The sequence below is a fragment of the Canis lupus genome, chromosome 19 (genome assembly GCF_048164855.1).
Source record: "Canis lupus baileyi chromosome 19, mCanLup2.hap1, whole genome shotgun sequence".
In the NCBI taxonomy this organism is placed as follows: Eukaryota; Metazoa; Chordata; class Mammalia; order Carnivora; family Canidae; genus Canis; species Canis lupus.
Genome location: NC_132856.1, coordinates 14358499 through 14384054, shown reverse-complemented (window position 1 = coordinate 14384054; position 25556 = coordinate 14358499). Strand labels below are relative to the sequence as shown.

Sequence of the window (25556 nt, the reverse complement as noted above, 5' to 3'; positions counted from 1 at the left end):
TTTTGATGCTCCGTCCAGTAGATTATTCCCCCATACCATACTTACAGAATTAATTTCAGAGTAAAGAATTTTTAAGATGTGTCTGGAATTTTTTTGGGTGGGAGGGCAAGGGGTTCAGGGAGGCAGGATTTGAACACCTGAAGGCTGCATCTCCTTGGGTATTTAATCTCTTAAGAGCCACATGCCATTACTCGTGCAATAAAACATGATGTCTGTGGTCTCTGTGGCCATCTCTGCCCCGCTCCCACTGTCGCCTTTCAGTCACCTGCCATGTGCTGTCTTCATATCTTGCTGAGGAAGAGGCAAACAACTCGGGGTTGGGGGGCTGGGAGCATCTTTCTGTTCGTTGCTCCTCCATCTGCCTGACAGTGTTCTAGAGTTACGTGCATTTATGGGCCTATGGGGGCCAGCAGTAGCCCCTCTGTTGTTACACATCCATAGCCCCTTTTCTGACACCCTGTATAGCCGTTTGCAGGGGGTGGATCTCCTCAGCTAAATTTTTCATCAGAGCTATTTGGCAAATCATCTCACATGTGTATGTTACAACCTACCAGTAGCCACCTTTTGTGAAATATATGGAATAAAGAGCCCAAAAGTAAGACACCAAACAGTGCAGGAGTCCCAGGCTTAGTTCTTGAGCCTAATAATGCAGATGTGTATATGTAATGAAACAGTGTGTCTAGATCTGATGATTTGTTTGGTGAAGATTAGGTATCCAACATACCCATTTGAGCAGTCAGCTTTTCCATTTGGTCTTCAGTTACACTGTAAGCTTCATTTGAGTGATTATTCCTCCCTCCCCACCCCAAGCAATACTTAAACATAAGGCTGGGGGTACGTTCCTCTTTAATGCCATGTTAGGAATCATAAGTCGCTGTGTTGAAGAGATTCTGCGGGCCCGTAGGACAGCAAGGTTTTCTCCAAGGGGGGCATGTGCCCAGTCAGGCTGCAGGTCAGCAGTGGTGTGAGTGGGAAGGGGTCAGTCGTGACACTGAGCCCAGCCTTCTTTCCATCTCATGGAAGCCATCATGCTCATCATAACCAGTTCTCCAATCATGACTTTGGATGTGTTTTCCTCTATCCCCCATTCCTTTAAAAATATTCAAAATCAGTTTTTATTATACACTTGGACCATTTTCTTCACTGGTCACTTGTGGCAACACTGAGGCCCATGTCTGAGGAAAGTTCGTTAACAACTCCCCTCCCCTCATCCAGTAGAATACCTAGATTTACAAAGTCCCAACTCGGTGTCCAGACACAGCTCCCACTCATCCACCTCATGACTCTGGGCAGGCAACTTCAATTAGTTTTCCTTATCTGTTCTATTAAAAGGGGTGCTTAAACCCAGTAGTGGTAAGCCCTGATGTGGGCTTGGAAATTCCTGTGTATTTCAGGTAAAAATAATGGTTGACCCAGTCAGGATCTCTGGAGCATCCTATTTCCGGCCCAGACAAGCTCAAGACCCACTAATGAGATGCTTGTTAAAGGTCCTTCCAAGTCTACAGTGGTGGTTCTCAGTGTGGCATCTACTCTGGCTGGTCTGGAGTAGTGCAGTCTCTTGTTCTGGCAGTGTGGTTTCTAGAATTTCATGTGGATGGACTAAATGGAAAGCATAATTAGATCTCCTAGGAGAGGACATTGATCTGACCTCAGGAAGCCTTTTCCATTATATGGTGACTGAGCTCACCCAGACACATCAATTCATTCTCAGGGAGATATATTTTTCCTCTTGTAAGACATGTTGGGTCCATTTTCTGTACTTACTAGTAACCATTTTCAGGAGGAAGGGCTGTATTAGCCCTGCCTTAAAATAAGATGTAATTGGTTACCTGAAAGTATTTCTTTGAGATCAGTATTTGTTCATATTGAACTCTAAAACCAGGATTTCCAAAATGTCCCTGTTGAATGTCCCCCTTCTTATGAGTGCTGATGTGGCTCTGTGGCACAGTAGGCCTGTGGCTGCCAAGAATAGTGGTGGCCTTAAAAGCTCCTTTTCAAAAGTATAATTTTCCCCCTTTATTTCAGAACTGATGAGTCACACAGCCTTCGAAAGCATGAAACCTGAGGACATTCAGATTTTTTTACTGAATTTGTATGCTTCTGTGATGATTACGGCAAATATAGTACTACTTTTTAAACGTTATTATTTTAGAAATTTTCAAATACAAGTAATAACAGTTAATACACTGCCATGTATCTATTAGCCTAGCTTTAACAACTACCAACATTTTGTCAATCTTGTTTCATCTATTCTCCTACTGTATTTTCTGAAAGATTTTAAATAAGTCTAGACATCTTGTTGTTTTGCCCATAAATATTTCAGTGTGCATTGCTAACTTCTAAGAATATTTCAAAATATGTATAATTACCATAACATTACCATATCTAACAGAACTAACAGCAAATCATGTAATAACTTGTCCATATTCATGTTTCTCCAATTGTCTTAAAGATGTCTTTCTATAATTGGTTTTTTTAAAAATCTAGCATTATTTTTTTAACACTGCTTTTATAGTGGGGAGACAACAGGTTTTTATTTCAGCCCCTTCAGTACTTGGGTACACCCACTGTACTGGTCCCATTTATTATACTGAGATCTTGAGGCAGTTTAAGATGGTGATTAAATACTTAAGAAAATAAAAAGCAAGACACAGACTGGGAAAATGTTTATAAAACATATACCTGAATACATAAAGAACTCTTACAATTCAATAATAAAAAGACTACTCAATTAAAAGGGTGGGTGAATGATTTGACCAGCTATGTCACAAAAGAATGGCAAATACGCACATAAAAAGATATTCAACATAAGTAGTTACCAGAGTAATGTGACTGAAAACTACCATGGCATACCACTAGAAACCTACTAGAGTGGCTAAAATTGAAAATACCGAAAAAATTTTTAAATGAATAAATAATAAAAAAAAGAAGACACTGACTATACCAAGTATTGGTGATGATGTAGAGCAAGTGCAACTCCCATGTCCTACTGAACAGTGGAGTCACTCTGGAAGACAGTATGATTGTATCTTAGAAAGTTAAACATATACTTAGGATTCAGAGATCTTATTTCCATGTATTTGTCTAAGGGAAATGAAAACATACACCCATTCCAAGGTTTGTACTTAAATGTCTGGTGCACAGAGCTGAGAGTTTGGACAGTGAGGCCAGTTTGGTGATTGAAGAAAGTGTCATTAAGCCCATTTTGGTCTGCCACCTCTTACTTGGTGAAAGCATGGATCTGTGAGAGCTCCACTTTGTCTTTCCAGGAACATTATTTACAATAAGTCAAAACTGGAAGGAACTCAAATATCCATTAATTGTTGAATGGATAAGTCAATTGTGGTATGTCTGTATTATGGAATATTACTCAGCAATAGAAAGGACAAAATTTTAGTACACAAAATAACCTGACTGAATTTTAAAAGCTTGCTCAGTGAAAGAATTAAAAAGACTATCTCCTAATATGATTATTTTTCCATTTTTAAGAAATTCTAGAAAGTACAAATCTCTAGTGATAGAAAGAGATCAGTGGTTGCCTCAGGGTGGAGACAGAGCAAGGCAGGAACTGCAAAGAGCACAGGAAACCTTTAAGAGCAATAGAAATGTTTATATCTTGATTGTGTTGGTGGTTTCATATAGTTATATGACTATATAAACTGCCAAAATTGATCACATTTTAAGCTGAGAATCAGTGGATTTTATGTTGTTATTTTTTTAAATTGGTGATTAAGGAACATCACCTTCAGAGGCATACAGACTCCAGTCCTTTGCCGTATCTCCTTAGGCATGATATGTAATCCAAGACTTGGTTTCCTCCAGAGTAAAATGAAGATAATCATAAGCTGATTGGGAGGATCACATAAATGATAATCAATGTAAAGGGCTTAATATGATATCTAACCACTGTTAAGTGCACAAGAAGTGACATATGCCTCAATCTCCACGCCTTCCTGAATTTCTGAAAAGCTTCTGCCTCTCTGTGCCCATTTCTAAACAGGCTTTCTTTTGAAGGATATCAAAAGGGAAGAAGTTAAGTGGTTGGGAGCAGGGCAACAGTTTCTAGAGAGAAAGTGTCTTGGCAGCGTGGACAAAATGAACTAGGGCAGCCAGCAGGCTCATGGAAGAGCTGTAACTCGCAAGAGTGTCTCTATCCTGGGTGGGGCCTCAATCCCAGCAGTTCTGGAGAAGTGAAACTCCTTTATATAAGTGGCCTTAATCATGTAGTGCTGCTTGTTTACATCTGAAGGAGACTCAAAATGTGACAGCATTTGAAATAGGGTTTTATTTTTTTTAATGAGTGTTTTACAGAACTATATTTTTAGCCATGTTGGCTCATGTTATATAACTAAGCCGTCTCGTGGGACACTCTAAATAGAACTTGAAATAGCAAGAGATGACAAAAACTGGTATAAGCTCTTTGACTACAAGGATAATCTAATTGTAGGATGATGTTAATGATACGGAAGTTGCCTTCCTCCTTCCCTTGAAGAAATCTGATTCAGGCAGGGGACCTGCAGTTTTCCTTTGCATACTTTTAATAGAAATTAGAAGTTGAGGCTTCCAGTTTGCCTTCCCGAAGAGTGAAATGTGATACACGTATGAGTTTTATTGATTGAACAGATTCATTTGATGAGTGCCTTACAGGGTTGCTGAGTGCTTCTCTCAGGGAATTTGGCTAGGGGGAACCTGGTCAGGAAGCAGTTAGGGTAGGGGTGGAGGGGAGAGAAAGACAGGTTAACTAAACAGAAAATAGTGTTCTCCATGGGATGGGTAGAGTGAGTACTGAGAACACAAGAGAGGGTGGCACCTGGCATAGTTTTCTGAAGAGGAAGGGGGTTGGGGAGGTCCCCTGGAAGAGTTGATGTCTCAGCTAAGAGCTAAGATGAATAGGAAAGGGAAAAGAATTTCCTAGGTAGTAGCAAGGCTTGGAGATAAGAAAACATGGATGTGTGACGGACTACGTCTGGTGCACAGAGCTGAGAGTTTGGACAGTGAGGCCAGTTTGGTGATTGAAGAAAGTGTCATTAAGCCCATTTTGGTCTGCCACCTCTTACTCGGTGAAAGCATGGATCTGTGAGAGCCCCACCTTGTCTTTCCAGGAACACTGGAGCCCCACTGGTCAGGACTGCTGTGGACAGCCATGCTCATCTCTCTGGCCATTGTCATCGCCCTCCCCAAGCCTCATGGCATCCGGGCCTTAATTGCCTCCACAATTCTTCGGTTGATATTTTCGGTTGGATTACAACCCACGTTGTTTCTTCTGGGAGCTTTCAATGTAAGTGTGAATGCCTTCATAGCCACGTTCTTGTCTACATGCAAACAGGAATGCCTTCCATTCTGGTTCCTGGAACCTTGGCCTGTGCTTTCAGTGCAGAAAATTGCTGTTCAGGTCAGCTGTTAAAATAGCAGAAGCAAGAGCTGTGTGGGTGGACATCTCCCTCTTAACCTTCTCACAGTACAGTGAACCTCTTAATCTATTATCCGGGCATCCACAGCCTCCTTTTTAGGGAATATCCCTCTCAGAAGGAAAGCAGGAAGAGGGAGAGTAGCGGAGATGTAAATTAGTTTTCCCAGTCAGGTCAGAGGTTTGCTGGGACCGGTGATTTTCACCAAACGGTCAAATGTTAATAGTATAAGTCAAATGATCAGATATACCTATAGCACACTCACTTCTGGTGAGGACCACACAGAGCCGGAAGGGGCAGGAGGAGTTGATGAGACAAAGATGGAGCAGGTAGAGAGGTGAGGAGAGAATCAAGGTTATTTCAAAGTCAGTGGTGACATCTGGAAGTGGTATTTCACTGTAGTTGAAGGACAGACGCCAGCTGCACCCATAAGGGGAATTCTTAGGAAGTACAGACAGCTGATACAGGACCATAGATTGGAGAGCTTTCCTGATGAAGCAGAAAGTTTCGACACTGTGGGGATCCAAAAACACTTTCCAGAGGTTTCTGCCCTGAGCATACAAGGAAGCTGAGGTCACTGTACAAAAATGGAAGTAATTTGCAAAATAAGGTTAATATAGTAATCCAGTGCAGCAATAAATGTCCCTAAGTGAGTATTCAGATGGCAAAGCCAGCAAGGACATTAAGGGAGAAGGGACCACTTCAAGCTGACAGGCTCCAGGGGAGGAGGCAGGGTTTCAGCTGTCTTAAAGAATGGCAAGGACCAGGCCAGAAAGCAGGGATTGAGAAGAGCATTTTCCTGTAGGCCCCACAGGCCAGAGCAGTGGGGAAAGCCCAGGATGCTCAAGAGACAGCCAGCAGTAGAGTTTCCCTGCACCATGGTTCAGGGACTGATGGGTAGGACCTGACCCCGAGACGGGTCACCAGGGCACTGCATTGTAGGAGAATGCCCTTGGGCTTCATTATCCAGGTCAACATGTTTCCACAGCATGCTCCAAGTTGATAAATCTTAGGTGATAAAGAGGTTCAATGATCAAATCGTTGAGAAAAGGGGCTGGGTTAAACAAAATTAAGGGGTTTTTCCTGTAAGATTTCTGAGACTTTAATATGCTTGATAAGGGTTATGAATCTCCAAGAAAAGGAAACAGTGGATCTGTGTTTCCTAAACTTACTTGCCCACATTTTGTTTTAAGTATCACTTGGAATTAGTGTTGTAGAATATAGGTTGAGAAACTCTATTCCCAGTAGTGGGAAATGACTCAAGTTTTTTTGAGCAAAGAAATGGTATATACAAAGAAGTATTCTTGGAAAAATGCCCTCACGTAGTGGCATGTTATGTGGATTCAAGTGGGAGGGACTGGAAGCAGGATAACCATTTCTGACCCCTAGCAGAGCTTTCGACTAGGTGTGACAAGCCTGGGTCTTGGTTATAGTGTGGAAGAAAGAAGGAAGGTACAGATGTCAGTTGCAAGGGATAGAATAATGTGTGGTGGGCCTGGAGTCAGCGCCTCACACCTGAGAGCCATGTAGGGCCTTGCTCTGGGTGGGTCCTTTTCTCTGGTCAAGAACATATTACTGTCTTAATGGGGTGTTGAAGGAGGCAACCTCCACTCCAAATTTTCAGTCACAGATGACTAGGGAAAAAATAATGCCGCTAACTAAAGTGAAGTAGAGACCTAATTTTCAGGATGAAAATGCACTTAAATTATTGATTTATTAGGCTTGAGATGACAAGGCAAGCCCTTAATGTTAGCTGTGGCATTTGAAAACATATGACCAGAGTGACAAAGACTTATCAGTGTTACAGAAAGGAAGGTAGGTATCATTCAGTGATGTAGGTATCATTAAGAGGAGGCTACTTAAGAAGGAAATACATAATAAAAAAATGAAATGGAAAAACTTAGTATTTCAGAGGTTGCTGTCTTATGGGATGTCTAGTTTTTTTTGTTTCTCTGGGCTTCTATCATTCCACAATTATCTCTTCTTTAACATAAGTCAGCTGGGGTAAAGACCCAAATTAGACAATTAATTACCATTTATAGTAACAGCTAGATGGGGATAACTGAGATTACTGTAATAAATAACTAGAGTGCATGACAAAAGGGGAACATTCACATGGAGTCTATATGAGACGAAAGAGTGGTTATGAGACAGAGAAGGAACCTTGGGCATGCAAGAGCTGGTGAAGCGGGACAGGGTAGTACCTGGTAGCCAGGTGCAGGCAGAGTGGTGGGAAGGATGGGCTGGTGAGCCCTGTCATGTTGCAAGCTGGCATTAGGTGCTAAGGGTGCACAGACTGCCACATGTGCCCTGGCCAAGTCCTTTGTGGACTAGGGGAGAGCTGCTACCGTGAAGAGGTGGGACTGGAAGCCAGATGTTAGACTCATTAAACAGGGTCAGTAGGAGGTGGGGACACCAAGCCAAGACCGTGAATACATAATTGCTGCGAAGCAGTGGAGGAAACTAGAACAGAAGTTGTTTAAAGAGATGAGTGGATTCAAGTAAAGCGAATTGCTCTGTTGAGGCAGTAAGAGCCGAGGCATAGGAAATGATCCTGGAAAGATAACCAGAGCACGGTGTTTTTTTGTGTGTGTGTGTGTGTGTGTGTGTGTGGTTTGTTTTCCTGAAACCCCATCAACACAGATCATCCAGAGTTAGTAGTACTTTCTCACCCAATGGAAGATCCTATACTAATGATGGGTAGAGCATTAGGACAAAAAGACTGGTGGATTGAATGTTTATCCTGTCTGAGAAAGCCTAACGTTCTCTGTGGGTGTTGGCTTCCTCACTTATCTGATTGCAGAGAAGCTCACTTACACTGACCCACCAGATTAACTGGCAGGATTTCCCTAGCACCTATGGCCAAGGTAGCTAGGGTAGCAGGGATGGTTTTCCTGAGTACATAGGAAAAGCTTTCTCTCCAGACTTCTCTTGATTGGAGTCTGTCAGCCTGTTGCTGGAGATGGAGTTTCTGTTAGAGGTGGGGCTATATTACACAGTAAATCAAACTCCACTTGCCAGTGTCACAAAACCAAATCCATGCCAGTTTAAGCAAAGGAGAAAATGCATTGATTCACATGACTGAGAAATGAAGACTCTAGCTTTAGGTGCAGATGAGTTATAGGTGCCTAGACAGTAGCCTCAGGATCCAGTTCCATCTTTGGGCTCTGCGCTGATCATACTCTGAGGCTCAGTGTTATGGCAAGATGGATGCCAGCAGCTTCAAAACTTACCTTCTCTTAGGTTCAAGGTCAGGAAGAAAAAATAAAGTCATCTTTTGCTGCAGTCCCAGCAGAGTTCTCACTGGCTATCTCTGGTTCTGTTGGGTCATATAACTATCCCTGAACCAACCCTTATTGCCAGGGCAGTGTGCTATGCCCATTGACTGGGCTGGAACCCCACCGAGATTTCAAGCGTCCCCAAAGAAAAACTTATTACTTCCAGAAGGAAAGGGGGCAGGGAAACAGAACTCATTCTGAAGTCTGCTACTTCCCACGCCCCCCCCCCCGCCAAGAAAATTATTTCCTCTATGAATTAGGAACAATGGAAGACAAGAACTAGCTCCTTCTCATTAAATTGCAACCCTTACAATGCCTAGAATGTAACAGAAATTCAGAAAATGATTTTATTCATGCTGATCACAGGGTTCATAGATTGAGGTGACTTCTGTGTTTGACTAACTCATATAAGAATGTTAGAAATGATTCATATCTCATTTCGAAAATCGTAATTTCAGTATGTGTTAATTTTGTTTTTGTCATATACAAATGCCACTTGATTACTGTTGCTCATGAAGTTATTTGACTACCACATAATTTGTAATATGCCTGAAAAGCAAAGTAATGATATGACTTAGATCTGGGCACTTGGTGGGCACTTGGTGCAGAAGGAAGATGTTTGGGCACAGTTGCGGAAATACCATTGCATGAAAATGGCCTTCGGCTGTCACGGAATCTGCAGTTCGGCATGGTCTGTGCTTATCTGGCTGTTCCCGTCATTATTCTCAGGTCTGCAATAAAATCATCTTTCTAATGAGCTTTGTGGGCAACTGTGGAACATTCACCAGAGGCTACCGAGCCATGGTTCTGGATGTTGAATTTCTTTACCATTTGTTATATCTGCTGATCTGCGCCATGGGCCTCTTCGTCCACGAGTTCTTCTACAGTTTGCTGGTGAGTTCCTGGCATGGGAAGATTTTACATGTTGAAAACTAGGAGTGTCCTGTGTCTCATCACACACCCCTCCTTTGAATAGTGTTTGGTATATCTGGTCTAACAAGGTCACAGGCCTCATTTCCGGGATCTAGAGAAGAAAGCTACCCAAGAAGCAGGGCTATTAGGAGACCAGGAGGTGTGTGATCATGCTGCTTGTGTGCACACTGGACCTTTTGCTTTTCAGTGGTAGACAGTGCCTGCAATCTGGATCAGGGGATGTTTCCTCCACATGCATCTTGCTTTTCTTTTTTTTCTTGGACTCAGCCAGCACTTACCAAGGAGAATGTTTTTGAGACTGTCATCATCTGACAGTTCTCATGGGATCCGCTTCCCAGGGAGAACATGTAGTGACGAAATAAGAGGAGGAGATATTTTCAAACTCCCAAGATCCAAGACAGTGAGCTCAGTAGATTTATTGGTCCAGGAGACCTTTTCACTGGAAATTATTTTGTTCCAATCTGAGCCAAGTGATTGATGTCTTGAGAGTCTATAAAATGAGTTGGTTCAATCACCCTCCTCCTGAGCAGGTTTTTAAATTATAGACCAAATATCTACTTACTTTCCTGTCATTAAAGGGAATCTAGACCTATAGAGTTGTAAATAACAGACCTTTGCCTTGTACCTACATCAAATGACAGGAAGTGTAAAGTTGACCTATCTGTAAGCAAAACCATCCATAAAGAGACTAGAAGTATTAAGATGTGAGGATAAAAAAATTGACCAAAGCCAAATGTTGACTTAAAGCGAGGGACTTTTTGCAAAGGGTAGAGCAAGGAAAGCTCTTCTGGGAGGTGTTCTCCATGTAGCCTCTGGACTGGTTACTTAATTGCTCCGTGCCTCAGTTTCTCCATCTACAAAGTGAGAACAGGCTGTCCCCCTCACAGGACTGCCACAGGGATTACCTGCCACTGTGCACGTCAGGGCCTTAGAATAGCACTACCACACAAGAAATGCTTAGCAATTCTAGCTATTATTACTGTCTTTGTCATCGCTTACTTCCTCTGCCATCCAAAACACCATAAAGAATTCACCATTCAGGTCATCAGGATTAGCTCATTCCATTAGCGGTAGATGTTGGCAGGCTGAGGGAAATGGATTATTTTACCTCATTTTAAAATAGGTCTGGCTATAGTTTGAGGTTTTAGGCAAAGAGGTCTCTGGATGTACTTGTGATTGCCATTATGTGGCCTATTTTGGTCACTCTTTATCAGAGATCTTGAGAGCTCTGTGTATACTTCTGAGCCTTTTTGTCTCCTAAATAATGTCCCTGGGTGGGCATCTAGTTTTGGAGTCAGGGAGACCCTAGCCTTCATGGGCAAGGAAGCAGAGTTCAGTTGGAGGTCTCTCACATCCCAACCGAGGGATCTCTCCCGAGAGACAGGAGAGTCTACTTCAGACAGTGCCATCTCTTCCTGGGGGAGTTTGGCTTTGCTTACATTCTGTGTCCTGTTGGCTTCGTTTCCCTCTCTGGACGTTCAAGCCCCGTGCTTTTGGTCCTTCGCAATGCCAGCCAGTGCCCATCCTAGATGCAGGGCTGTCGTGTGAGACAAACCAGTATCCTCCCTGTCCTCACAGTCCACAAAATCGTCGTTACCACCATTTATTGAACATTCCCTGTGTGCTCACTTCATACAGTCTCTCACCATGACTTCTGAGGTAGATGGTATCTGCAAATGACAGGTGGCGAAACTGAGGCTTGGCGAGGTTAGGTAACTTGCCCAGAGTCACCCAGTAAGTGCCAGAGACCGGATGGCAGCTCAGCTCTGGTGACTGCCGAGTCAGTTCTTAAGCCCAGCCCCGACCTGACCTGCCTTTCATCTGAGCTCGTGAAAAAGTCCCAGCTTCGATGTGGCTGGTATTTCCCAGTGCAGTTTGCATTCTTGCTTTCACGTCTGTCATCTGTCACAGAAACGGTAACTCCGAGGTGCCAGTGCTACCTGAGCTCAGTTCACTTTTAGAGAACTTCCCAGGATCAAACTAAGATTGTGCCTGGATGCCTCTCATATGTGCTTCTGGGCCATGACTTGTCTGTGACCTCAGGTGACATGTTACTTTTGGAGTCAAAAGTAGCATTTAATGTGTTGAGAATCGCAGACAAAATACTGAAACCATTCAAATTATTCCACAAAGAAAGCAAGCCTGTGACAGAAAGGAATTGGAGAGCGGCCTCCAGCAGGGGAAACCCACACCTCCCGGGGCTGTGAAAGCACCATGCCAGCAGAGCAGAAAAGGACAGTGGGAGAGTGGGGCCCCACACTGGCTGAACCCGGTCTTGAGCCTGCATCTGAATGTGTCCTTAGAAAACATTAACACCCCAAGATGAAAATATGTGAAGCTCATGGATGGGCAGGTAACAGAAGGAGAAATCCATATGGTCAGTAAACATGAAAGAGTGCTCATCCTTAATGCTAAACACAGACGTGCTAATTAAAACAACGGTGTGATCCTGAGCTGTACCTGTGAGGCTGGGAAAGGTTCAAAGGTGTGAGCATGCTCAGGTCTTGTGAGGCTGTGCTATAGTGGCCACCATCCCCAGACAGCCTGGAGTGTCTATCAGTACAGCCTTTCTGGAAAGCAATCGCGCAATAGGTTTCTGTTACAACATATGACCCACCAATTCCATTTCTGGAAATTCTCCAAAAAGAAATAACTGGACAGGTATGTATAGAGGCAAGAACAGAGATGTTCATCACGGCTTTCTTTTTAATAACATGCAATTGAAAACATCTTGACTGTTTAAAAAAAAAAGTATTTTGGTTAAGTAAACTGTGGTTTTTTTCCATAGAATGACATTGTAGGTCATTATTTTCAACACGAAAATGTTCATGATCGCTTGGTGAAAGAGGCTGACTGTATGCCAGCATTATGGTATATTGTATATATCGTGGTTTTTTCCCAGTGTAATAAGGGCAGAAGAAATAACTCGAGTAGATGGTGGAGTTATTGGTGACTATTGTTTTTCTTTGTGTTTTTCTGTGTTTTCAAAGTTTTTCCCATTGAACATGTGTAATTTTCCAATTAGAAGAAAGTTTTTCCTTTATAGAGTAATGCAACGTGCATTGTCCTAAAGTCAGAAATTATAGATGAGTGAAAAAAAAAAAAAAACCCACTTGTCATTTCCAAGAGTTGGTGGCTATTTATTTAGTCCTACAGCCCCTACACCCAGAACACAAGTGTTACTTGTTTATCATCTAAAGTTGCTCTCACTTGCGGCTTTGTAGTGGGTTGCTGGAAAATATTTAACCAACTTTAACAGCAGCATTAGTCTTTTGTACTCTGATACTGAAGAAATGCCTCTTCCTTGCTTCCTTTCTTTTGAGTCTCCCTACTTCACCCAGTGTCCTTTCCACAGGTCTCAGACACAGATTGGCATTATGGAAGCAGAAGGGTTAATTGACCAGAAAATGAACTCAGGTGTAAAACTATAAATTGAAAGGGACTCAGATCAGCTAGTTCAGAGAGGTTACACGGCTTGATCAGCATCTTACTACAAATTAAAAGCAGAGTCAGGATTCAAATCCTTGTCCCCTGACTCTCTTGGCTGTGCAGCCATTTCCCAAAGCTGTGTGGAAGCAGAACCTTCAGAAGATTCAGTGTCAGCATAGAGGCCAGGTGAAAACTAACCCCTAGTCCAAGCATAAGCCCGTAGAGCTCTCCTCTGTAGCTCTGTACTTTTCCTCCAGCCAAAGAGACCTGAGAAAACCAGCTGTTTGTACCCACATACCTAGAAGTCCCTATAGGCCAACTTCTTGCAAAAAGCACGCCCCTTAGCAGAGGGCAGGCCTAGACTGTGAACCCCCAGCATCCCTGCCATGAGCCGTGTGACCTTGGCCCAGTCTCTTCATCAGGAAATTTTCATTACCATTTACTATGACACAGCACATAAGCGTGGCTGTGTGCGATGTACCGTAGTACCGTACACAGTATTGTTCACAATAGCACTCTGTCCTCGCGTCTGCACGTGAAGAAGTGGAGGCTCAGGGGGATGGAGAGAGTACCTGGCCCACTGTCCTGATGTCCTGGGGTAGAGCTGAGATTGCACCTCTCACTGCAGGGTCCTGCTGCCTACGCTGGTCTGCCGTATGTGGCCTTCCCTCTGAGACTCTAAGCTCCCATAGGACAGGGACGGGGGCTTGCCCAGTCCTGTGCCCAGAGTGGCTGGCCCTTGTAGAAACTCAGGAACTGCTCCCTACATGAAGACATCGCAGGACCCTTACCACTTTGCTCCCCCTTAGCTTCTAAAACCCACTGGTACTACCCTGTATTTTCTCCATCCCCAGGACCTCTAAGCTGGATGAGTACCACTTGAAATTGCTATTGCTTCCCACCCTCCTTTTCTGTGCTGATTTTTCCCCATCTCGGTTTTCACTATGACAAGCAAATATAAAGTATTAAGATGATAGTGGAATGTTTTTGAGTTTCTAAAAGGGTAAATTCTCTATAAATCAAGTTTTCATTATGAGATATTAGTGTACTGTGTATCTAACACAAAGGCCTCTTAAAACTGTCCCATTGTCTTCTTTCTGTTCGTTTTTAAAGCTTTTTGATCTGGTATACAGAGAAGAGACTCTGCTTAATGTCATTAAAAGTGTCACTCGCAATGGACGGTCCATCATCTTGACAGCAGTTCTGGCTTTGATCCTGGTTTACCTGTTCTCAATAGTGGGCTATCTTTTCTTCAAAGATGATTTTATCTTGGAAGTAGATAGGTTGCCCAATGAAACAGCTCTTCCAGGTGAGTTTGAGATCTTCTGATCTTTTTAATGTTAAGAGAACATTTCTTGATTGTAAGTGAACTAAAAAGAACTGATTAACTTTAGCCATGTAGTTACCTCCCTAACAGAGTATGAATTCTGAATACAAGGCTCGGTTTTTGCTTTATTCAAAGGGCAGTATGGTACGTCAGATGCTGAGCCTTAAGAGTCCAGCACCTACATTTAACTTACTCACCGAAGTCAGGTTTTAAACAAATACAACTTACTCAAAAATGGTTTGACTTCATATATCAAAAGCATAGGGGGATGCATCTCTCTGGTTTGGTAAATCTACTTCTAGGAATTTATGCTTAAAGGGAAAACCTGCTGCCTATGCCTATAGGAACAGATGTATATGGAAGAATGTTCACTGGAATTTGAAGTTGGAAGAGTCTAAACATGGAGGTTTTCATTAGATTATGGTCCTAGGAGGTGCACACCCTGCAGATAGGGCACATCTTTGTAAACCTTCAAAGAAAAGGACCCACAAAGGTGTGGTGGGAAATTGCAGGATAATAACTATAATAGGATCCATGTATATTTTTTAAGAATGAAAAAGTTCATATATATCTTTTAAAATAATAGAAGAATGTCCCCCCTCCCACTGCACTAGCAGTGGCTGTCTCGGGAGCTCTTTTACTCTATGCAAGTTTGACGGTGAGCTTACGTTATTATATAGAGAGCAAGAACACAAGACATTTCCACTTTTGAGAATGAAATAAAATGATCATCTACTTGAGTGATACCTAAGTGTTCCTGGTCTCAATTAAAATATTTTAACACCATTAAGTAAAAGGTTACTGGGTTGTGTGTTTTTTTTTTTTTTTTTAAATCAGGTAGCCAGAGGCCCTGAGTCCAAAAACCGAACACAATTATTATCACTGGCTAAGCCAGGCAGCCTTGTTCTCCCAAATGCTGCATTCCTGGCATGTAACTCTAGCCTCCACGTTGACACTAAGTGAAATTTGCTGCCAACCATCTTAGGGTTCTGAACTAAACTGGTCTGGGCTGAGGATTTCCGCTCATGCTCGCTGATGCTTTTTGTGCAGACTTGGTGTAAACGTTGCTGGAGTCTGTACGTTCAGTAGTATTTGTCGAAGAGTTTCAGCTGTGTGTCTTTAAAGTTGGAGAGGTGCTATTTAAGTGCGATATTTCTAGTAAGCCTACAGGAATTGACATTTCTGGCTTCTTTCCCATCCAGATCACCAAATGAAAGTGTAAATTGCATCTCTGCCTTGAATTTATATGCAGGAATGTAGGGTGTTATTTATGTAAAGAATTGTTTAATCAGCCGTGAATTGGGGACTTCAAACATTTTAACCATATGCTGCCAGATTGTTCATCATAAAATTTCCTCTCTTTCCCAGAAGCCGGCGAGAGTTTGGCAAGCGAGTTCCTCTACTCTGACGTGTGTAGGGTGGAGACTGGGGAGAACTGCTCCTCTCCTGCACCCAAAGAAGGTAGGACCTCGTAGTCTTAAGCCCCATGTTAGTGTTAGGCTCCTCTGGAAGCTTAGATGGTGCACATGACACTGGAAGCAGATTTACTGTTCAGAAGTAAGGCCAGTAGTTAGGGGGAAAGGCTGGGAGACAGGAGGGAGATGAAGGGAAAAGAAGGCAACATGGGAAGAAAGTATCTGCTTGGTTGAATCAGTCACTGTTGACTGGAGCCCCCCTATTTGCCAGGGACTGTGTTGTTCTCTAAGATACACCCGTGTGGTGGAGGAGACAGGCTGGCAGGCATTCACCAAGGTGATTGTTAGAGAGTATGTTAAGTGCTAGGAACAAGGAGGGAATACAGAAGATAGGCACCCAGCCTGATACTGGAGTAAGAGTGTCACCAAGGAGGTGATAGCTAAACTAAAACAGTAGAATCTTGGACAGTGGAGGAGAGGTAGGTGTTCCAGTTAGAGGGATTAGGGTGTCTAAAGGCCTGGAGGTAGAATATAACCTGTTGAGGGAGATAATGATCATGAAGAAGAGCAGTAGCAAGAAATGAAGCCAGAGAGGTCAACAAAAGGCCAGATCATGAAGGGTCTTACAAGTTAGGCTAAGGAGGTTAAAATTCATCCAAAGGATGAATAGTAGTTGAAATCGGGAATGGTAGTGATAGGATGAGACCTGTGTTTTAGCAGGACTCTTCTCCCTGCAACTGTGGAAAAGAAGGAGAGAGGCAGCAAGACCCGGATCTTCCTCCAAAAATGTTTAAGAATGGACAGCATCCAATATAAAGCAATTTATCCGGAGGACCTGCTGTAAAATGTTGCTGGATTTAGCCAGTGAGGAGCCTGGCTCCCATGGGATTACCCTCAGCTGAGAGACAAGATGCTTGTGACTCAGAGTATTAAGCAATTTATGTAAGGTCAAATGCCTGTTCAGAGCTGGGACTGGAGTTTAAATCTGAAAAGGATGGGAATATTTGGGCTTTCATAGAGGGAAGAACAGTTCTGACTTGGCTTGAGAAACTAGCAAGGGTTGGTGATGGAAACAGAATTGCCCCAGGTGACTCCTGTTTTTTGGGAAAAAAAGCATCTGATCCTTGATTCCTTAGTTTTATTCTTTCTTGTTCCTGGGTGTAGCTGGTGAGCTGGCTCTCAAAGTCATGGTATCTCTTTTCCCACACGTTGTAAATCTGTTGTTACCCCTGTGCTCCTAGAGCTGGTCCTTGCAGAAGAAACGGAGCAAGACAAAGAGCACACGTGTGAGACGCTGCTGATGTGCATCGTCACGGTGCTGAGTCACGGGCTGCGGAGCGGGGGCGGAGTAGGAGATGTGCTCAGGAAGCCTTCCAAAGAGGTGGCTGGAGCCCGAGGGGCAGGGGGAGCAGAGGGGCAGGGGGAGCAGAGGCGGTGGGGTGGGGGTGAGAGCACAGCGCAGAGCGCTCGCCTGGAAACGCAGCACAAAGGCAGAGCTGGCGGAGCGCAGGGTAGACCGTGGCCCTGGCCCGGTGACTGCCCTGGAGCGGGGAGCCGTGGGAGGGGGCGGCTCCAGCTCTCCGCTCAGTGCTCAGCTTGCCGCAGGGGCCACGAGCTGCTCCCCTGCACACGCCACCCAACACTGGCAGCAGAGCCGGGTGTTAGACGGAGGGTGTGACTTTCCAAGTTCAGCGCCCCGGTTAACTTGTGACAGAGCAGCCCTGTGGGGTGAGGGTGAGCCAGGAAATGTTAGGCCCATCGAGTCTTCCTTCTGCCCCGAGCCCCACAGACCAAAGGGCAGTGGGGTAACCTCACTGATAGAGGCACCTCTTTTCTAGGAACCCCTCTTTGCTGCTCGAGTGATCTATGACCTCTTGTTCTTCTTCATGGTCATCATCATTGTCCTTAATCTGATTTTTGGGGTCATCATTGACACCTTTGCAGACCTGAGGAGTGAGAAGCAGAAAAAGGAGGAGATCTTGAAGACCACATGCTTTATCTGTGGTGAGTGTGGCAGCCCGGCTTTGGCAGGGAAGCTCGGGCCCCAGGGACCTGCGGCAACCTGGCCTGCCGGATCTCCGTGCCAGGCGCTGCCGCCTCCGCAGGCCTCTCCCCTTGGCACTGGGCGGGCCTCTCCTCTGCCTCCCTCCCGCTGGGAGGTGTCTGGAACACTAACTGACCCTCTGTGGCACTTGCCAGCACCCATGTGTCCTCAGGGATGAAGGTTCTGGTGCAGAAATGTGATGGCACATGATTGGAAATGAATGTGTCTTGGCGTCTTTCGTCATTTTGGGCTACCAAGCCTCTCTTGGTCCCCCCCTAGGTAACTAGACTGGAGATCTTTCATCCAGTGCCAGCCTGTGGATGTCTCCACTGCAGATGGTACCAGGCATTAAGGGCAAGACTATTCCCCGTACAGAGTATAGGAAAGGTGTTCAGAGCCTGGGCTCAGGGTCAGACCTGGGTTCTGATGAAGTTTCCGCTACTTAATAGTCACATCATCTCGGTATCATCCTTCACTCTCTGTACTTTTTTTTTTCCATCTGTAAAATGGGTACAATACTATGTACTTCTCTGTATTGTGGGGCTAAGACACACAGCTGGTCCGTGTGACACCCCTAACCCAGAACATGCACATTGTAGGCCCTCACTGATAAGTAGTTAACGGCTACAGAAGACGGGGGTGAGGGGGACCCAAGAAACTGTTGTCAGTAGAGCCACAGGGAAGTGCATATATAAATGTAAACTAGTCATGTAGGAATCTGGCAGCTGAGTATTCACTTCAGGATTATTCATGATATAGTTATTGAATATATCAATTCATACCATTACATATACTCAAAAAATGAGCATTTTCCATTTTAAAAATTAAATCTTTGCTTTCTTCTCCCTTAAAACCATTTTGAAGTAGTAGTTTTTGTTTTGAAATAATTCCAGAGTTATAGAAAGTGATAAGAACAGTACAAAGAATTGCTACATACTCTTCATCCAGATTCCTCCAATATTAGTATCTCCATTTGCTTATTCATACACACCGGTTTTCTAATCTGAGATCGACCAGCATGATGGCCCCTTTCTCCCTGAATATTTCAATATAGCTTTCCTAAGCAAGAACTTTCTCTCCTATATATGCAGTCTAGTGATCAAGGTTAGGAATTGAGCAAAGATGCCATACCGTCACTCAACCTGCAGGCCCTGTTCACATTTCACCCTTTATCAGCAACATCCTTTGTAGCCAGTAAGAGCCCAGGTGGTGGTACTGCCTTCAGCTGTCCTGGCTCGTTGGCCTCCAGTGACATTTTTAAAGACTTCGGTCAGTTCCTGTGTAGAATGTCCCTTGGTTTGGGTTTCTCTGATGCTTTCTCATGGTAGGATTGGGGTTATGCCTCTTTTGTAGGAACATCAAAGAACTGTGGTTTATTCTCACTGCAGTATTTCAGGAGGCACGTGATGCCTATTCCTCTTATAACTGGCAATATTAACTGATCACTTAGTTAAGGTGGTGATCGCTAGGTTTCTCCACTAAAGGTTCGATTTTGTTTTTTCTTGTTGGAATTAGGAAATGTTTTCTGAGGAGATATTTTGTGATGTGAATATCCCATTATTCCTCAAACTAAACGTAAATCCACTAGCGTTAATATCCACTGATGACTCCTGCCTGCCTCTTTTCTTACGATGGCTGTCCACTGATAATTTTCTTATTTTATCATTTCTACATTTGTAAATTGGCTTGGTAAGAAAGAACTTTCTCTTCTCATGTAGGTATGGATACTATATATGTGTTAATACTTTTGTTTTTGTGACAGCGTGGATTCCTAGATTTCTATGTAATCCAGTGGGTTATAATTCTTTAATGTCATTATTTGTTTTGATGCTCAGATTGCCCCAGATTTGTCCAGCGCTTTAAGCTGGTTTCTCTGTTTCATCATGTCACCATCATTTATTAAGTTCTTCCTTACTATTTTTTTAGTGCTGTGAGATATTCCAGGTTCGAGTTTAACTTGTACCTCTCTGACCCAGCCTGGGTTTCGCCCGTTTTTCCAAAAAGCCCTGGCTCTTTTTAGTGGAGAATGGTATTTGGGAGCTAAGAGCTGAGGACTAGGTGTGTGCACCCCTCCGGTGTGCCACTGCTCCCAGAGCTTATTAGGGGTAGATCTAGAGTATACGTGTACCTGCGTACACGCGGGCATTTGTGTACACATACATATGCCACACACTCCTGTATCTATTCTTATAAACATATGAAAAAGGATGAATTCATACCCCTACCTCTACTTCCAGTTCAACATGACAGTGTTTATCTTTCTCCCTTCCCAGATTTGTGCTCCCTTCTTTGACAGTGAGGAATCTGGCTCCCGTGATGCACCATAGATTTCTTTGCTCCATCCAAGAATACACAGAGACTAGTTTCACAATTGCTCGCCCAGACCTATGCAAAACATAAACTTACCAGCTAGAGCTCAAAATGTGTTTAAAGTTCTTTTAGTCCTCATTCTGTCTCTTCGAAAAACCTTTTAACATGTGTACATTTTGGCATTTCCTCACGATCACTGGCTGCCTCGTGTGTGTGAGCACGTGGCCCCTGACTCACTGAAGCCTGGGCACTCCTGGAACCCGCCCAGCAGTCTCCCCAGCTCCTGACAAGGCAACTAAGGCACGAGGAGACTCAGCAGTGACCAGTGAGGGGCAGAGGCGGGATTCAGACCCAAGTCCCTCTCACTCGCACCCTGTGTTTTCCTGCCATGTGTCTAGGAGGCCAGCGGAATCCAGCTCTTCACAGAGATGGGACCTAGAGCCGCAGCCTCCCCTGCAGACAGTTCTCTCACAGTTTTCTATTCCGTGGCTGCTCACTTGGGGCTGGGGGCTTTCTGTCTCTCCTTAGGCTTGGAAAGAGACAAGTTTGACAACAAGACTGTCACCTTTGAAGAACACATCAAGGAAGAGCACAACATGTGGCACTACCTGTGCTTCATCGTGCTGGTGAAAGTGAAGGACTCCACAGAGTACACGGGCCCCGAGAGCTACGTGGCAGAAATGATCAAGGTGAGCGGGGAGCTCCTGAAGGCGGCTCACAGCACGGCACTGGGAGCCAGCGAGCAGGTCACATGGCAGAGAAAGAGCATCTAATGTGTACTGAGCTACTAAACCCTTAGCTGGTGAGGTATTTAACTCTAGAACTTTGTACTCTCACGTGAACTTCAGAAGCACCAGATGGGTGGTATCATTCCATTTTAAAGGAGGAAACAATGAGGCTCCAAGAGATTCACACAGCCACTTCACTGGGGCTGGGGTTTTAACCCTGATCTAACTCCAGAGCCTGATTTCCCATCTCTGTGTACTCAGCCTCTTTTCTTCATAATGGATGCTTTTCTTTTTTTCTCCTTAAATAAAACCTGATCCCTAAGAGAACTTTTAAAAAAATGATCAGTTGATGTAATGCACTCAGCATGGTTTATTTGCTCATTTGTTTGGCCTCGGCCTAGCCTTTCTGGGAGATGCTTTGCTAATCATTAGGAAGGGATCATATGATGGAGGAATTAGAGTCCCAAATTAATCTTCTTGCTGATGGGGAGCGTGACCACCCTGTCCTGGGAAGAGGGGAAGCTGCCACAGGTTTCCAGAGCACTCTTTTTGGTCAGGACTACGTGGAGGCAGCAAACCTGTGCAGTGGGAGTCCCAGGCCAGCTGTCCTTTCATACCTGTGGTTTCTGAACTCCATTAAAATGTTCGGGGGTGTTGGTAAAGTGAGGAGGCATGAACTGTGAAGTCTAGGGAGCCTTTGTGATTTACAGTAGCTCACTTTGGGGAGAGGGGGCCATCAGTTCTTTAAAAAGACTACACAATTCACTGACTCTCCTTCTAGTTGCCAAGGACTTAAGCACTCAGCCTGATAATGAGTTATCCTAAACGAACCCTTCTGTGTTTTTTATGCAGATGTGATTTTAAAGCTTGTAATATAAAGAAATCTCAGGTGACATCTGTTCCTGTAAATATCATCATTCATATGCAGTAGACGCAGGCAGGTTTTTAGTTTTATTGCTGGCAGGCCAGCAGTCACATGGTAATATTCTTGAACCCCCATGTAACACCAGCTCAGAGGCCTCTGCAGGTTCTGGAGGGCTTTCTGGGGATTCTGTGCCATTTGTACCCTTGAGATCCGTCCTTGAAGTCTAATTCCATGCTTCTCAAATTTTATTGTACGTATCAGTCTGGAGATGGGTTAGAGTTTCGATTGTGATCCAGCAGGCACTGTCAGGACTTGAGATGGTGCACTTCCAGCAAGCTACCGGGGGATGCCAAAGCTGCTGGTTGGTGGATCATGCTTGGAGTAGTAAGAATCCAACAGAAGATACAAAACAGATGCTGATTGAAGAAATGATCATCTGAACTGGTGATGTGAGTGCTGAGGATAGCTATTCCTAATGTTCTGTAAGATTTTAGCACTCTACGGCTTATAAAGCTCTTTTACCTCTAGTACTGTGTTTCATAATTAAAATTACCCTCAGTGGGGAACCAAAGAGGACTTTGAGAGTAAAGAGAAATGGAGGAGGTTTTACAGCAGAGATGACTTTTAAAGGGGTTGAAAGAAAGGGTCATAGATAAGCAGAGGGAGAAGAGAAAAAAATTAACAGAGAAGGAGGAAAAAGACACAAGTTCCAGAATGGAGCCGATGGATGTTCTCTGTTACAGATGAAAGGCAGGCTCAGGGTTAAGTAGCTTGACCAGGAGGAGCTCAGGAGCTGCGAACCAGGGTGCAAGCCCAGGGTTAACGACTAGGGACTGCCCCTTAACCACAGGAGGGAGCAGACCAGGAGGCAGCTGGCAGCAAGGGGCCAGGTGGGAGTAGGATCTGTTTTGAATTGGGAATTCTGGTGGCTGCTTGTGCAGACTTTCGGTTAGGTCTCTGGAGTCAAGACACATTAGCTGCAAAGTTCTCCTTGTCCCTTCTTTTCCTCCAATTGTTGGTATGGCCAAATGAAGATACTTGGTCAGCCTTTGTGCGGACAGAGACCTTTCTGCATACACACATAAGTACCTTTGTTTGCAGTAAGTCTTGTAACATATAGAGGAAATGACCTCGAGTTTTTACCCTTGTCACACATTCTTTTTCTCCTTTCCTTTGTTTGCTTCTCTTGAAAGTATTTGTGCCCTATCTTTAAATCTTCAGGGGCCAGTTTTAAAGCTTTCTGTTAATCATCTTACTTTACTGTCACAGAAAATCCTGGCACACTTTTAGGTTCCTGTCTCAATCATGAAGACTTAAAGGAGCCTTGTGAGCAGTCACCTGGTGAGGATTAAGAGCCAAGGAGTCACCCCCACCCCCATCCCAGCCTCCCACTGAGCCTGCTCAGAGCCCATTGCTTGGCGATGCTTTGAAAAACCCAGCATTCAGTGTGCTTTCTTCATCCACAGCATTCTTCAGTTGTACAAGAACTTCTTGTCAAAAGGCCTAAAAATATGTAGCATCAGAAAATTCTTAACGCTAAATGTCAAAGTTGCCGAGGAACCAGATGTTCCGTGCCCTTAGTGAGGGCTCAGGCAAGTGTTAGATCCACTGGCTGAAAGGCTATGCCTTTTGTCAGCACCATCCTCAGTGGTGTCCAGTACTGAAGTCACACGAATCCCTGCTGGCGACTCCCTAGGGACCACTGGCCACGGGAGGTTAGTACTAGGGATGTTCGACTGACAGCCCATGGGAACTCAGAGCTGTGGGGGGGCAGGCCACAGGCCCATGTGGTAGACCCATTCGGTCATTCCCTGTGGAGACAGCCACAGCCCAGAGAGGAGTTCCTCTCAACATTTCCTCCTAAGGCGGCAGACCTCCTGCCCACCAGTCCTAGGGAGAAATGCCGGGTGATCTCTTTGAGAAGCCAACTCTGTTCTTCCAGGATCAAGGAGAGAAGGGCAGCTAACAGTGTCAGAGATGGAAGGAAAAGTCACCTACCCATTTGCTTACCTCATGTCCCAAAAAAAATCACAGGAAGGAGACAGGCTCTTTTCTGACTTGTGTTTCTCAGTAAAACCACTTCTTGACTAGTGGGCAGAGGCTGGGGTTGTTCAGCTCTCCCCCAGCTCACGAATTAAGATCCTGGAGACTCATTAAGAACTATGATTAACAGCTGCCCATAGACACCCCAAAACCACCAAACAGAAGGGACCCCAGGTGATCACTTGGAAGGTAGAGGAGGAGCTTCACAGCTGCCCTGAAAATGACTCCCCACAGACCATGGTGTCAGGGATGGTAAATAGATTTTCATCTCAAAAAAAAAAACATGGAGACAGTACGTTTCTTGCCAGAGATGACAGTAGGGAACTTAGCAGCCAGATGTTCCCCACCATTTAATTTTCATCTAAACAGAAGAGAAGACTGTATATTCTCTTCTCTCTCCCTCTGGTCGTGCCTTGTCTCCTTTCATTAGAGATGGGAACATTGCTGGTAAAGCCAAGGCCAGGCCCATGCCTACCATGACAACCTCACTCCCTCAGCATTGGATTTGAAGGTAGAGAATCCAGGACGTGAGTTTCGGCTCTGCTCCTTCCTAACCACGTAGTCCCAGGGAGTAATGGGACTTCCCTGACCAGAGCTGCTCTCTGTACATAGGGATTAATAACCACCTCCCGTGTCCGTTGGGTGATGGCAATGAGAGAAATGCGGGGACCAGGGTGGAGGGGGTGGCAGGCACTGGAGGAGGCAGGGAGTGGATGCCAGAAGGGCCAGATGAACAGACAGAGCAGTCGGCAGGGAAGCAGAGTGCAGTGCTGAGAGAGCTGACGCAAGCATCGTGTCCTACACTTCACGACTGTGTAAGATGTCTTGGCTGTTGGCACGCTGTTGCTAAGAAAAGTCGGAATGGGCATCTTGACTCCAAGAAGTTCCTCCCATGGAAAATTCCTGCTTCTTCCTCGCTCTTACATTTAGACTTAAGTCCTCGTAAATGTTGGAGCAGGACAAACCTGACATCACTCTTTCTCCATCGAATCGGCCTCAAGACTTGTGACTTGTATCCCCGTGTTCAGCAGCGTCCCCCACTCACAGTCACGACCCACGACCAGGAGTTTGGGTGACTTGTCTTGTATGTCAGATTCTGTGATGATGGTACTTGGTTTGGTGGTCAGTGCGTCCCTCGGCTCGACGCCCGTGATTGGAGCTGGTTCTGTACCTAGCACCGCCGTGGGGAAGCCAGGTCCCCCCTGTTTCTCTGTAGAGAACTGACAGTGCGCTCGGCCTGGAGATGCAGTCTCCGATTCGTTGACTCAGGCCCCAGGCAGGGCTGTACTTACAGAGAAACATTGACTACGGAGTGCGCACTTAGGCCTGGCACTTCAAGGCGGGAGAAAAACCCCTGAGCTTCCTCTCCCCATAGGAACTTGATTTTTGGTGCTACTGTGTAGAGTTGTAGTGGTCGCCTTTATGATAAGCAGAGTTTTCTTAGTCCTGAGCTGCATTCAGATTTTCACCATACTTGACATACACAGTCTTTGTCAATAAGTTAACATTCTTTGACTTCTCTCTATTGCTGAATGAAATGAGAATGTGTTAGTCCATAGACAGGGATTTGACAGGCCATACAATCAGATATACGTAACCCAGATAAGTGGTAAATTAGTTGCATCTTTGCCTGCAGGAATTTAAATACTGCACAGCAGGCATGTTGTAGATAAAAGACCAAATATATGATTCCCAGCAAAGATTCAGCAGCCCAATTTTCTGTGACAGTCAAGCTCAGGAGAAATGCCAGTGTTCAATTTATTAAGCAAAGTTACT

At 44.6% G+C, this 25556-nt stretch overlaps 1 protein-coding gene across 11 annotated transcripts in view; it reads left to right on the top strand.

The window, feature by feature from the left end:
- The window catches only part of ITPR1 (inositol 1,4,5-trisphosphate receptor type 1), a 319204-nt gene that overhangs the window by 271348 nt on the left and 22300 nt on the right, over nt 1-25556 (top strand). For all 11 annotated transcript variants that reach the window (XM_072785304.1, XM_072785307.1, XM_072785308.1 and 8 more), the window contains 7 exons: nt 5103-5278; nt 9416-9580; nt 14162-14357; nt 15744-15836; nt 17032-17171; nt 17629-17794; nt 20673-20833. In XM_072785304.1, coding sequence (XP_072641405.1) covers nt 5103-5278; nt 9416-9580; nt 14162-14357; nt 15744-15836; nt 17032-17171; nt 17629-17794; nt 20673-20833 — 1097 coding nt within the window. The remainder of the gene's footprint in view (nt 1-5102; nt 5279-9415; nt 9581-14161; nt 14358-15743; nt 15837-17031; nt 17172-17628; nt 17795-20672; nt 20834-25556) is intronic.